Source organism: Myxocyprinus asiaticus, chromosome 15, assembly GCF_019703515.2.
Source record: "Myxocyprinus asiaticus isolate MX2 ecotype Aquarium Trade chromosome 15, UBuf_Myxa_2, whole genome shotgun sequence".
Classification (NCBI taxonomy): Eukaryota; Metazoa; Chordata; class Actinopteri; order Cypriniformes; family Catostomidae; genus Myxocyprinus; species Myxocyprinus asiaticus.
This window is the reverse complement of record NC_059358.1, coordinates 22987896-23003220: the sequence shown is the minus strand read 5'-3', so window position 1 is coordinate 23003220 and position 15325 is coordinate 22987896. Positions and strand designations below refer to the sequence as shown.

The 15325-nt window shown below is 38.9% G+C and overlaps 1 protein-coding gene across 1 annotated transcript in view; it reads left to right on the top strand.

Annotated features, from left to right (window-relative positions):
- The window catches only part of LOC127452856 (protein virilizer homolog), a 48837-nt gene that overhangs the window by 560 nt on the left and 32952 nt on the right, over positions 1–15325 (top strand). The window contains exons 2-8 of the mRNA XM_051718651.1: positions 1705–1817; positions 2507–2593; positions 2755–2803; positions 5327–5492; positions 5587–5706; positions 6359–6592; positions 9262–10450. Coding sequence (XP_051574611.1) covers positions 1705–1817; positions 2507–2593; positions 2755–2803; positions 5327–5492; positions 5587–5706; positions 6359–6592; positions 9262–10450 — 1958 coding nt within the window. The remainder of the gene's footprint in view (positions 1–1704; positions 1818–2506; positions 2594–2754; positions 2804–5326; positions 5493–5586; positions 5707–6358; positions 6593–9261; positions 10451–15325) is intronic.

The window sequence follows — 15325 nt, the reverse complement described above, 5'->3', positions numbered from 1 at the left end:
TGCTCAGTAGAGTTTGAACGTCCCTGGTGCTGTCATGTAAACAAGCGTGTGCATGTATACTGAGTCCGTAGGTGTTACAGTGCAAGCCGGGGTTGAAAGTTTGTACCTTTTTGGCATTTCCTCTCTAATATGTGTGTCATTCAAGTTTTTTAGTTTTGTTTGTCTAGTTTAGCTAATATTTTGTCCTATCTCTCTGTTTTGTTGTTGTTGTTGTTGTTGTTGTTGTTTTTTACTGTGGTTGATTTCAGGGTTGTTTTGCTTGTATGATTGTTTGCCTGTTCAATGCATGCATATGTTTGACAGTTGAGGATCTGCAAGGAAGAATGAATGTTAAGCATTATAAATGCATTACTTTTACTGGTCTAAATCAGCAGGCCTAATGAGATGAGATAACAGCCCCATATGCTTTTAGCACAGTTTAATGGGGTAACTTTATAAAGCTAGCTTTAAATTCCAAATTAATTACTTGCCATAGATAAAAATATTCTTAAATTTACAGTGTACCCCCCCCACCACACACACACACTTTTTTTTTTTTTAATGTTTACAGATCCAAAGATTATGACCACAGAGTAAAAACAATGTTTACCTGTTTCTGTTTTTATGTAAATATACACTTTGAAGCTCACAGTCACAAAGCAAATCAACATTAAAAATCAAATGCAAGGAATATGGCATATTTTGTTTTACATTGGAGTGTCAGATTAATAACCAATAACTATTTAAACATAACAGAGTGCCCTAACAGAGCCCCTTGTTGTACCAACACAAAGAGGCACCAAAACACTTTCCCGGCCTTTCAGCTTCATCATACCACGTTGGTGGAACGACCTTCCCAACTCCATCCGTGAAGCTGACTCACTCTCTGTCTTCAAAAAATGACTAAAAACACACCTTTTCCTTGAGCACTTAACCAGTCATTAAAAAAAATAAAAAAAATAAAAAATTTCCTGTTGCGCTTTATTCTGTTTTAAATACTATTATGATGCAAGTGAAACTTTGTAATACAGCACTTTTCATACCACTGTCTCCTTAGGATGATTCGCTTATGTTTTCCTCTTTTGTAAGTCGCTTTGGATAAAAGCGTCTGCCAAATGAATAAATGTAAATATATCAGATAAATTCATTGTTATATTAAATGTCTTAGTTAGAGGTGCAACTTTGATTATGTTTTTGTTTTTTTTAACAATAAATCTGAATCTCCTCACTCCAGTGTTCTACATAGTATCCTATTAAGACAGACTGGAAAAAGATCTCTTGTCTTGGTTGGGTGTGTGAATGTGGTGGGTGAGTGCTTTGTATTGTTGCTCTCATCTGCCGCCGCACAGGTGTATTCCAACAGCTCTGTAGAAACTGGTTAGACTAGCCGGTTGCCCTATGACAGTTTGTTAGGGAAAGAGTGACTGTATTCACCGTTCTGACATTTTTAGATTCAGTACAGAAGTTCAGAGAATGCTTTTGTGTTTCAGAATTCCTTGAACCTTTGAAATCTTAATTCCAAGACATTAAACGGTTGAATAAGCCTGAGTGTTTTTTTCTGGTAGGCTGCCTAAGGGTGTGTGTGTGTGTGTGTGTGTGTGTGTGTGTGTGTGTGTGTGAGAGAGACAGAGAGAGAGAGAGATCTGGCCAGTTCATCAGTCTATCCATGATAACATTTATCTTGATAAGTTTCTTAAAATTCTTCTGTGTCTGTCCTCTTACAAGTTGACAAATGTGGATGTTGTGCGGTTTCCATATGGTGTCTTGATCACAGAAGTGCGGGTCATTCCCCCTGGCATCAAAGCACACAGCAACCTTCCTGACAGCAGAGCATTTGGGTGAGAACACACACACACACATACACACACAGTGTCTTATCTTAAATTGAAAAATCATGCAATTAAGATATAAACATTCTAATCCCTCTACATATGCACAAGTTATTTGTCTTTGCCATTCACACTGCATGAAAGCCTCCAGAGGTATTTTAACTGGACATATTGTGACATTTAACAGCACTTCGATCATGTTTACAGCTTTCAAGTGTGTACAACCTGCCCTAGTGCTTCTATAGTACACAATAGGATGTAATTAAATTGGTAATACTGTGGTATCCTCTGATGAAATGGCTGGGGGACATTGAGGAAATTAGAAAAGGTTTCTCTAGCCCCTACTGTTCCTTCTTTAAGAACAGATCCACCACACCCCCTATTCTCCGACCACTCTCAGCATTTCCCATGATCTCATCCCTCATCTGTCTTGTCTCCAGACCTGTTAAAAGAACAATGAGAGAAAAGAAAATGATTGTTTTGATAGGCTTGAGTATTCAAGTTTATTATCTCTTTTAAATGATCATGTTGCATTGGTAGAATAAATCAAGAGAGCCATGCTGAAATTGAGGGATTCATTAAATAATGTCACTGATATGCAGATGTTTGATTAGACAGAGAGTGGTTTGCTGTTGATGGAAAATGGGGTTTCTGGTTTGGGTTTGACAGTTACAATGCCCCTTCCTATATATCTGCAGGGAGACGGCCCCTCACGCATTCCAGTTGGACCTGTTCTTCAACAATGTGTCCAAACCCAACGCCCCAGTGTTTGACAGGCTGGGCAGGTACTACATACACTCACACACACACACACACACACCTGTGTTTGACAAACTCAACAAGAAATCCAGTGCACTTTTTCCTAATTCTATACTTAATTAATGGAATAGATTCATGTATTCTTTGATTGTTGAAATCACTGATGTCAGTGTTAATTTCGCACTAGCCTCGAGTATGATGAGAACAAGTCAATCATCTTCAGACCCAATGGAAAGGTAAGAGAGCTGTTTCATTACAGCCCAACATAAAATTCCCTTATTAAAACGTGTGGTGATATTGACCCAAATGTTAGAAATTCATCTCACTCACACGTATCGTTATCGTTACCATCGTGCTTCTCCAAAACTGCTGACTGCAGGTTTCCTCTGTGCATACTTGAGAAGTATTTTTTCTAATCCACAATGTATTTCCACATGCCTCTCTAATGACTAAAACTGTCAGCTCTTGTTCTCACTGGCTTGTAGAGAAATCAGCCTTCATTTAGGAGAAGTCTTGCTCCTCCCCTCTAGGTTCTCAGAAGGGTTTTGAGCTACTTGGATAAAGAGAGATATTTGGGTCGTTGACAAATAACATGGACATAAACTTGTCTTTTAATTATTCAACATCAAGCTTTTAGGTTAGAATTTATATTATTGTATTAAGGGAAAGTGTATGTTTCAGGCAGTGTTATTATAGTTAACGAAAACTAACTAAAATAATTTTTGTTAACTAAAATAAAAACTGAAATTATTGGAAAAAAACTGAAACTAAACAAATACTTTTTCATAACTCCAAAATGAACTAAAATAAGTTTTTTTAGTTTTTGACATAATATGGTGAATATGAACAAAGTGGGACAATTTTGGAAAATTTTATTTTCTTGACACTTTTAATTATGATCCAAACGACAAAACAACCTAACATTATACCTTTGAAGAAAGCTTAGGATGTCTTCTACCTTTAGTCAAAAGCAAAAATTAAGAAATATTCAATACTGGGAAGAAGAACCTTTTGAAGATCCACTTTTGAACAAATCCCAGATGTTTAAGCAGCAGGGCACTGGTAAATTGGGACAGAGGAAAACTTATTCTCTAGAAAATATATATTTGAAATTAATTTTTATATTTTCTTCTACACTTTCACATCATAACATTAAGTTAACTTGTACTTGTTTATAACATTTCTGTCATTGCTTTTCACACCAGTGGACATGAAATGAGTTCTGCCACACATCCCAAAGTAAAATCATCAATTTTAAACCTCAAAAAGATAAAGGGATTGTTGACCCAAAAATTGTAACTCTCTTATCATTACTCACACTCATGCCATCCCATATATGTATGACTTTCTTTCTTCAGCTGAACACAAACAAAGATTTTTAGTAGAGTATTTCAGCTCTGTAGGTCCATACAATGCAAATGAATAGGGTATATGAAACCTTGAAGCTCCAAAAAACACAAAGGCAGTCTTCTGAAGTGATCTAATCTGTTTTGGGTGAGAACAGAACAAAATGTAACTCTTTTTTTTCACTGTACATCTTGCAATTGCAGTCTACAGGTACGATCATGATTTCAAGCTCGATTACACTTATTAGTACAGTTCGCAGAGTGCTAGATGGTGCTGGGAAATATAATCGAGCTTGAAATCAGGAGATTGCTGATGTACAGTAAAAAGGGACTTAAATATTGATCTGTTTCTCATCCACACCTATTATATCACTTCTAAAGACATGGATTTAACCACTGGAGTCTTATGTATAACTTTTATGCTGCCTTGATGTGCTTTTTGGAGCTTCACAGTTTAGCTCAACTATTAACGTGCATTGTGAGGACCTACAGAGCTGAAATATTCTTCTAAAAATCTTCATTTGTGTTCAGCAGAAGAAAGTAAGTTATACACATCTGGGATGGCATGAGGGTGAGTTAATGATTTGAGAACTTAAATTTTTTGGGTGAAATGTCCCTTTAATTGTTTACTCCCCAAAGATTAGTTTAGTAATGATGTGTAATAATTTAATGAAATACATATGGATACAATGTGGATGAAGTTTAAATGTCTTTTGTCTATATTATAAATTTTGCAACATCTACATTAAACATGAAAATACCACTAGATAGAAGTAACACAATACTGCCCAGAGAAACGTAATGATGTTAGACTTTTTAAATTGCACCAGTAAACGCTTAGCTTTGGCAGCCATAAAAAATACTAAAACTAAAATAAAAACTAACTAAACTGACACTAAAAAATACTGAGAAAACGAAAACTAACAGACAAACTGTGAAAACTAAACTGTAATGACAAATTGAATATAAAATAGAAATAAAAACTAAATTAAAAATCCCAAACAATAATAACACTGGTTTTAGGTGCTACAACTGGTCACCATTTCCTGTAAGTTTTTTGCCTTTTTTTTAAATTTTGTTTTATCACCTTTTAGCTTTTTTGCAGTTCGCTTTGATAGTCCTGTTGTGTGACAAATGCATTTTTTTTATAGTCATTAGACAATATGTTAAAATGGTTTTACATAAAGTATAGCATGTCGCACTTCTGTCTTTGCCTAATATCAACAATCCATTTGTTGCTCTTCTAAATACTTTTCATTTTTAAATTAATTGTATTATATTACATTATTACATGTACTTTACATTTATTGTAATTTATTATATTATACTATAATATATTTGATTATATGCAGTATGATTTATAAAATAACACTTGGGTCAAGTGAGTTTAATTTTGTCTGTTTATTTTTGAAGGTAAACACAGATGGTTTAGTTCTGCGTGGATGGTACACATGCCTGACATTGGCAGTGTATGGCACAGCTGATCGTCCCCACAGCCACGAGCGGGATTCTCCGCCCCCTCCTCCACCTCCTCCTCCCCAACAGCAGCAGCCGGGCTCCAAGAGGAACATTAAGCATGGTCAGCACAAACATTTAACACTTATATTTATACTCATTCTCTGCCATCCTTCATGATGTGTAATTAAATGCCAGCGTGTGAACATTTCTCTCAGAGTGGGACAATGAAGAGCAATACAATGGCAGTCCACCCAGACCGCAGCCCAGAGGGCCACGAACACCACCAGGGCCTCCACCTCCAGATGACGATGATGAGGAAGCTCTACCTGCATCTGGTCAGTGTACATATATAGTAGTGTTCAAGAGAGTCAACATGGGAAATATGTGATTCAAAATCTAATTTAAACATGGAAATAAACAAAGTTCTAGGATTTTGGAAAACTTAAAAAAAAAAAAAAAAAAAAAAAGAAAAAAAAATATATATATATTGTTTTGTAAACTCAATAAGAAATATTTAAGAATCTGCACTGTTTCTAGGTCAATTATCACAAAGCAGATTTGTGATATTGACAATGTTAACTCTGTACAAAAGGTTAGATTTCTGTGTGTCCATTGAAACACTATAGCTTTTTGGAACATTCTCAAATCATGCTGGGGTAACACGGATCATCATGTTTTGCAAAAAATTGTGGAGTCCATAACAGATTGAGTACATACTGTCATTAAAGCAAAAGTCAGACATACTAAAAACTATGAAAATCTGAAATTCATGTTATTTTTTTATTACATTTTTCACTCTGATTGTTGATAATATTACTTGGAATGAAAAAACTATATTCAAAATGATAAATGGAAGCATTTTCACAAGTGTACCCAGACTTTATACCTCACTGTATATTATTTTGCCTCTTGTAGCAATATTCTGGCCCTTTAACTGGTAAAAAGCATTGGTGACCACTGAACCCCTGTGTGTTCTCTGTGGTGTAGGTCCAGTTAATGAGGAGCACACAGAACAGGGTGATGATTATCTGGAGCCGGTGTCACCTGAGCGTGGATCTCTTCCTGCTGATGAGACCTACTCGGATGCAGAGCAGGAGGAGGATGAGGCTCCAGCTGTTGATGAAGATGATGATGATGCACAGTCAGAGGGAAGTGAGGGGGAGGAAGATGATGAGGAAGAAGAAGAAGTGGGCGATGAGATGGAGGATGAAGATGGAGAAGGTGAGGGATCACAATACATTGGGGGGTTCATCAGTTGAGTGTGTGTTGGTATGTCTAAAGTCCCTTTCAAGTCAGTTCACTCGGCGGCCAACTTTGGAATGCTCTAGGGCAGGCTGGGCCGCTGTTTTCAATGTAAACAAGTGCCATAAAAGTACAGGTCCTATCTACTTGAATGGGAATGACCGAAATCTCCAAAACAGTTGGTCAAGATTACTATCAAAAAACATATTTCAAATCAGACAATAATGGTATCATAAATTGTGCTTCTTTTGCTCAGATCATGCTAAAAAAAAAACAGTTTTTCAGGCTGTTTCAGCTAATGCGCATGCACATTCTCAAGTTGACTGACAGGTGATGTATTTAAAAGGTGATTGACTCATTTACCTTTAAGGTGAAACTTCCTTCTTTACATTCATTGGGCTTTCCAATTTTTCCAATTGATTTTAATACCAGTGGGCCATCTCTGCTAAATTGTCTCTGGTATGTCTCAAGCTGCTATCTTTTAAACCAGGTTGTAATTAGTGGTTGGCCAATATTGATTTTTCAATGGCCGGTACTGAAAACTAGAGAATGGAGTGGCCATTGGCCAATATAATGCCATTATGTGATTTTTATGCCAATAGCAATTGAGATGTACACTTGCTGAAATTATAAAAAAAATAAATTTTTTACTCAGAAATATTTGAAAACAGAAATTGTGCATTATCCATTGACCAGGCTGTTTTCATTACTTGTAAGTGTGCAGCATGTCTTTCTCTCTGCAGACATCTCTGGCATTCACAAAGACCAAAAACGTCAACTCTTATTTATACTCAGATTAGCTGAGATGGCCAGCTCAATGAAAGCTTTCAACAAAGTTTTATTGAGATCAAGATTGAACTTGCCATGTTTGCTGACTTAGTGGTGACACAGTGGAACAGGTGTTCTGTTTTCTGTTTATGCTCTTGAACTGCAGTGAGTGTGTGATGTAGGGCTGGGCAATATGACTTTGTAATCAGATATCGACGATGTCTTACAAAGATCCCGATTGCAAAAAGATGATAATTGACAATATCGGCAAATGGCAAAACCATGGATCTGGGAAGTCGCCAAATATATTAAACAGTGGCCAGGGTGTGAAACTAGCACCCGCCAAATGCGACGAGGCTGAAACAAGTTTGCAAGCTCCTCGTCCAAATGTATTTCATACGTGGGTAATTTTGCTCATCTACCCACAGCAGGCGGGCAACCTGTAAGACGTCTCATAGTGACATGACATAAATGCTGTTAGTCACAAAGACATGCGCTTGAAAAAGCACACTTTATTATATTTTTAAGAACAGACCAAAAAAAAGCCATCAATGCTTGTGTCTGATTTGCTGTTAGTTCAGAGCCATGCAGCGCGAGCCTGTCTCGTGGAACAAGCGCATGTAAAGAGTTTTCACTCTTTTTTTTCTCCGTTTGTCTGAAAACAGTTTGCAAGAATAATGTCATCTATGAGAATGCTGCAAATTATCTCTGGTCATCTCGGGAGGTGCTGTGAGTTTAATACGCTTTATTTCCTCGCGGTTGGCATGCATTTTGGATTCCGTCATGCAAATGGAGCCATTGAAGACGGTAAATGTTTGGATTTGGGGAGGTGGTTAAATAAGATTTTTTATCACTTTGTTGTTTTATTGCTTTTTTGGTTTAGTTTAAAGTGCAATTTGAATTTAGAAATATCTTATGTTTTTTGTGTTTCAATAAATGAATAAAATTTTTAAAGCAAAATCAATTAAGCAAAAAAAAAAAAAAAAAATCACCTGATTCGCTGTTTGTTCAAAGGCGTACAGCACGAGCCTGTCATGTGGAACAAGCCCATGTAAAGAGTTTTCACTGTTTTTCTCTGTTTCATTTGACTGAAAACTGTTTTCAAGAATAATGTCGTCTGTGAGAATGCTGCAGATTATCTCAGATCATCACAGGACAGGAGGTGCTGTGAGTTTAGTTACTTTATTTCCACACGGTTGGCATGCATTGTGAACGCAACTCTGCAGGTTCAGTAATATATATCTTTGTATTAAATGGACAAAGATGAAAGTGATTAAATCATAAAGTAATGCAAGACACGTTCATCTTGAACCTAAAATTAAGTTTTATATTATTTTCTTTAGACAGCTTTAACCGTATTACCAAAACACAATACAAACACAAATTCGATAAGAACACACATTTGGCAGCATTATTTTGGGAACACATGGGAATTTATTAGGCTTATTTATTTGGATTATTATTGTCTTTACATTTATAATTGTCTTTAATTCTTAATCTGTAGACTATTAGACATTTTCCATCTGTTGTGTTGGATGCTTGCGTGATGGCAAATAGAGCCGTTGGAGATGGTAAATGTTTGGATTTGGGGAGGTGGTTAAATAAAATGTTTTGATCACTTTGTTATTTTATTGCTTTTTTCGTTTAAAGTGCATTTTGAAATTAGAAATGTCTTTTGTTTTGTTTTTCATGTTTCAATAAATGAAATACATTTTTAAAGCAAAATCAATAAAGCAAAAAAATTCACCGACCTTCTGCGGGGGGGGGGGGGGGGTTGACAATGTAATCAGATATCGCAGTATTTTTTAAGGCAATTATTGCAAAAATATTTTTTACAAATAGCCCAGCCCTAGTGTGAGGAGTCTTGTTCCTGTCCATAGGTGATGATGGGTATGAGCAGATCTCCAGTGACGAAGAGGATTTGGAGAGTGGGGCTTTCAAGCTGCCTGCCTTTGACCTGGACTACACAGCTGAGGACCTTGCCTCATTACCAACTGTTCAGTACGATCCATATGAACGGGAACTCCGACCCCTTCAGCACTTCACCCCGCCGCACGTCACACACTATGAGGCTGAACTAAAACGCCTCAAAACGGTAGACATCCAGGACTCTACCTCCCCATGGGCAGAGTCTGCAGCTAAACTATCAGAACTGTTAGAGGCCTGGGAGGAGGGGCAGGGGGTGGAGCGAGGGGCAGGCTGGATAACAGCATTAGAGGAAATTCCTGCCTTACTTGTAAAAGGGATGAGCTTCTTGTTTATTAAAGACCCTCATGGGCACAGAGAAAAGTTAAAGCGGTTAGTCGAATGGAGTTGTGAAGCGCTTAGTTTAGACTTTGCTCTGGCACAACCCATAGCTCTGAATCTACGGCAACTCAAAGCAGGAAGCAAACTAACCTCTGCCCTGGCCGACTGTGGTGCCCAGCCTGTGCAGGATCTGCTGGAGAGAGGAATTGTTGCAAGTCTGTTGGGCTTGCTGTTTGCAGAGCATGTTTCATCCACTCTGAAACTCAATGTGCTGCGTTCCCTTGACAGCATCATCAGTGAGCCGCAGGGCATCGAGACCCTGCTTAGAAACCATCACCATGACAATGAAGGAACAAGTGGGTACCAGCGTCTGCTAGATCTCTTTCTGTTGGACCAGACCGTACGTGTTGCAACGGCAGGTGCAGCCATTTTACAAAAGGGACATTTTTACGAGGTTTTGACTGATCTGCAGAGGACAGCAAGCGTTTGGGCTGAACGGCATCATGCAGTAGGGGAGGTGGGTGAAAGAGAGGGCAGTGAGAGGGAGAGAGACAGAGAAAGCATGGAGAGGGAAGGAGATGAGAAAGAGAGGGAAACCCAGGAGGCAGAGCGGGAAAGCCCAATGGACATTGATACTCTACTGGAATCTGCCTCTTTGTCAGAGGCTGACTTGGAGAGGCTGCAGGGTCTCCTAGAGGAACTGCTCCATCTGCTGGAGACAGCACCTCACTGTATGGTACAGCCACCAGGGAAAGCTTTTCCTACCAGTGCACGCATCACAGGGCCACCAGAACGAGATGATCCCTACCCAACACTGTACAGGTCAGCACCATATAGCTATAAAACTGATACATCTTGTTTATTTATGATGATAATAAAAGCTGTATTTGACAATCATTAGTGGTGCTTGCTATGGAATACCTTGCATACTCGCACTTTGTTCTAAACCCCTAAACCTAGAGGTATCATTCATGCTACGGACCTGAATGATACATTAAATTGTGTGGCTTATTGAGGAATGGTGTGCTATTACTGTCCTAAAGCCATCAGACTTAAAGGTTTCACCAGGCAGACAGTATAACAGACGAAAGAATCCCATGGCATTAAAGGAGGGGCCCGAGCCATATGTAGGGAGACCATATCTTAATGTTTTTAGTTAACGCAAGAGGGCCAAATACAGAGGTCTGAGGTACTCCATAGTCAGTGTTAGTTAAAACTGCTATACCTTTCTAAGCATTGAAGGAGAGAACCGAGCCATATGTAGGGTCCAGAATATCACAGAGACCTGGGGAGCAGGGCCATCACTTGAAATCTTGAATGACTTGGGTCAGTAAGCAACCACTTGGCAACACTCTAGCAACCATGTAGCAATTCCCTGGCAATCACCCACAACACCATAGCATCGTGGCAGCGAGTGTTACACGAGCAAGCACAGGGGCCATTTTAGGATTCAATTTTTGGGGGGGGGGGGCTCTGATGCATAGATGTTTATTTTTTACTGTGTTTACATCATTCATGATAGCCAACTAAATTCACTCAGAATATTGTAATTTTTTATTTTAAACACATTTATACAGTTATAAACCTCTTATACAGCTATAAACCTCTTAAAGAACCATTCAGAGTATAATTTTATAATTCTCCAAATAACAAAATTGGAGGAATATAAATCAATAATTTTGCAGCTTCTGTAGATTAAAATTATATCAAACACCACAAAAATACTATAAGGCTATTACAATAAGTATCACATTTATCTTGGCTGCTATTTAGTGGAGCGAAAATCAGATTAAGAGACTAATCTGGAAAAAATAATTGGTGGATACAGTGGTGGCCAAAAATATTGGCACCCTTGGTAAATATGAGCAAAGAAGGCTGTAAAAAATGTCTTTATTGTTTATCCTTTTGATCTTTCATTCAAAATATTCATAAAAATATATCCTCTAATGGTCAAACAATTGCAAACACAACACAAGTTTTATCAAAAAACTAATATTTTTGTCAAATATTTGTGTGGCACAATTATTGGCACCCTTTTATTCAGTACTTTGTGCAACCTCCCTTTGCTCTGAATCTTCTCCTATAATGCATAATGAGGTTGGAGAACACATGGCAAGGGATCTGAGACCATTCCTCCATACAGAATCTCTCCAAATCCTTCAAATTCCGAGGTCCACATGGTGGACTCTCCTCTTCAGTTTACCCCACAGATTTTCTATGGGGTTCAGGTCAGGAGACTGGGATGGCCATGGCAGAACCTTGATTTTGTGGTCAGTGTACCATTTTTGTGTTGATTTTGATGTGTGTTTTGGATCATTGTCTTGCTCGAAGATCCAACCAGGGCCCATTTTAAGATTTCCGACTGAGGCAGTCAGATTTTGATTTTTTTTATCTGTAGGTATATGATAGAGTCCATGATGCCATGTATCTAAACAAGATGTCCAGGACCTTTGGCATAAAAACAGCCCCCACAATGTTAAAGATACACCACCATATTTAACCGTGGCCATAAGGTACTTTTCCATATGGCTACCTCTCTGTGTGCGCCAAACCCTTCTCTGGTGTTTGCTGCCAAAAAGCTCTATTTTAGTTTTATCTGACCATAGAACCCAGTCGCATATAGATTTATCCCCTTTTCTCCCAATTTGGAGTGCCCAATTCCCACTGCTTAGTAGGTCCTCGTGGTGGCATGGTTATTCACCTCAATCCGGGTGGTGGAGGACAAGTCTCAGTTGCCTCCGCTTCTGAGACCGTCAATCCACGAATCTTATCATGTGGCTCGTTGTGCATGACACCGCAGAGACTCTGCATGTGGAGGCTCATGCTACTCTCCGCGATCCACGCACAACATACCACGCACCCCACTGAGTGGGAGAACCACTAATTGCGACCACGAGGAGGTTACCCCATGTGACTCTACCCTCCCTAGCAACCGGGCCAATTTGGTTGCTTAGGAGACCTGGCTGGAGTCACTCAGAACACCTTGAATTCGAACTTGCAACTCCAGGAGTGGTAGTCAGCGTCAATACTCGCTGAGCTACCCAGGCCCCCACTCCCATAACTTCTTAAGAGATGTTAAACCCCGTCCCCTAGACTCTGAATTAGCCAGGAATAGTACACTGAAGCTTCATGACCTTTTCTAAAAGCAGCAAGTACCATCTCAAGAGTGTCTGCTGCTTTAGGGGGCTGCGTACTACACCCAAAGGTAGAGTAGATGGCGCAGCTGTAAGTACCTAGAGAATTAAGGGATCTGGGAATCCCAAACTACTGTATTATATTTTCAAAGGATCTCAAAGCTCCATTTTCATATAGGCCACCCAGCATAGCAACACCCTTCTCAATCCATTCTGTCCAGCAGAAAGGGGACTTATTAATGCATAATTTAGGGTTCAAACAAATACTTGCAGCAACGTTCAGGTAAATGTCCGAATTGAACACGCGGGAAACTTTTGTCCACACTAAATGCATGTGCGAGATAACTGTATCTTTACTTTTCCAGGCAGCTTGGTAGAAAGACTTTGCAATGGCAAGATAGGGGCAAGGACCTCCTGTTCAATAAAGAGCCATGGAGGGGCTCTCTCAGGTGGAAGCGACTATGCGAAATGTCTGAGACCAAAAGCATAATAGTAAAACAAAATCTTGGAGAGACCTAACCCACCTTTGTCAACTGGCCTATGTAACTTACTGGAATGCAACCAAGGGCGTTTACCATTCCAAACAAAGGATTTAGCTATACTGCCAAATTTACTTAAATGGGGAGAGACTGTAGTAGATTGTTGAATTTTGGAATATAGTTCATTTTTATAACATTAACCTTCCCAGTCATAGATAAATGTAGTGAAGCCCACCTGTCCACATCACTCGAAAACCTTTTTATTAAAGGGTCAAAATTAACTCTAACTAAATTACTCAGATTTGCTGGAAATAAAATGCCCAAATACTTAATGCCCTACTTGGGCCACTGGAAGGCGCCCAGTTTAAAAGCTGTTACAGGGCAGTACGCTGTCAGAGCCAAAGCTTCGGATTTAGACCAATTCACTCTGTATCCTGAGAACTTAGAAAAGGAATTAATAACTCTGTGGAGGCAAAGCATTGGTCTAGTAGGGTCGGAGACGAATAATAAAATATCATCTGCGCAAAGCAAAAGCTTATGCGCCACACCTCCTGCCACCACCCCTGGAAAATCATCATCCTTTCTTATCGCGGCTGCTAATGGTTCCAGGGCAAGACAGAACAATAAGGGGGAAAGAGGGCAACCCTACCGGGTGCCCCTATCCAGAGTAAAATAATCTGAAATTAATCCATTCGTTTGAACCACCGCTACCGGGTGTCTATAAAGTAACTTAATCCACCCAATAAAAGTATTACCGAACCCGTACATTTCCAAAATCTTAAAAAGATCAAGTGGCGTTAAGTGAGATGGCAGCGACTGGAGTCTGATCGTTCGCCACTGCCCACATGACATTAATGAAACGCCTAATGTTATCAGAGGAGTTACGGCCCCGAATAAACCCCACCTGGTCTATATGTATAAGAGATATCATAACTTTACTTAATCAGTTAGCCAACATTTTTGACAATATTTTAATGTCTAGCTGGATCAGGGAAATTGGATGGTAACTCTTACACTCACTTGGATCTTTGTCCTTTTTAAGAATTAGACTGACCTGGGCTTGTGTCATGGCTGGTGGAAGCTTACCATTCTTTAATGATTCCATATAAACTTCTAGCAAAAGTGGAGCCAGTCCTGTGGCAAAAGTGCCTCCCAAGCCACGCCCACAGAGGATACTGAGGCCCAGTTGGTCTCCTTATAGACACTGATTTCAGCCTTTAACATTTGTTGGAATTCAGGATTTTGCAAAAGGGATACATTAAAGTGCCAACTATATGATTTCCTTTTCTCCATCCATGGCGACACCTCTAAACACACCAGGGCATGATCTGAGACTAAAATGTTTCCAATTGAGCAATCAACAACAGATGAAATGAGGGACTTAGATATAATAAAAAAATCTATTCTAGAGTAAATCTTATGGACTGATGAAAAAAATCTATAGTCCCTCCCATATGGGTTCAAAAGTCTCCAAATATCTGTAAGACCAAGATTTTTACACATCCTGTGAAGGGTCAATGTTGCTCTAGGGGGCTTACACACTTTTGCTTCACTATGATCAAAGACTGAGTCCATCAAAAGGTTAAAGTCTCCTCCCAATATTATATCATGAGGAGTGCCAGCGGCTTGCAACATCCCTTCACTATAAAAAAGCCCTGATCATCAACGTTAGGTGCATAAATATTAGCCAAAATAAGACTTTGTCCCTGAATTTCAGCTAAAACAATAATGACTCTTCCTAATTTATCTTTACTCTGTTTGAGACATCTGAATTGTAGATATTTACTTATCAGTGTAATGACACCTCTGCTCTTACTTGAGCCAGCACTATAAATAAAAAAAAATGCCCACCTCATATCTTTCCAAATTTTTCAGCTTCCTGCGGAGAAAGGTGCTTTTCATGAAGAAACACTATATCATATTTCTTAAGCTTAAGAAGAGAATTAATCTTCCTTCTTTTTATGGGGTGCCCCAACCCATTCACATTCCATGTGGAGAGAGACAATCCACTCATATTAACATTTGACATTTTGACATTTTAGGAAAAAATTGATCGTGTGTCAAAGACAAGATAAAAAGGACCA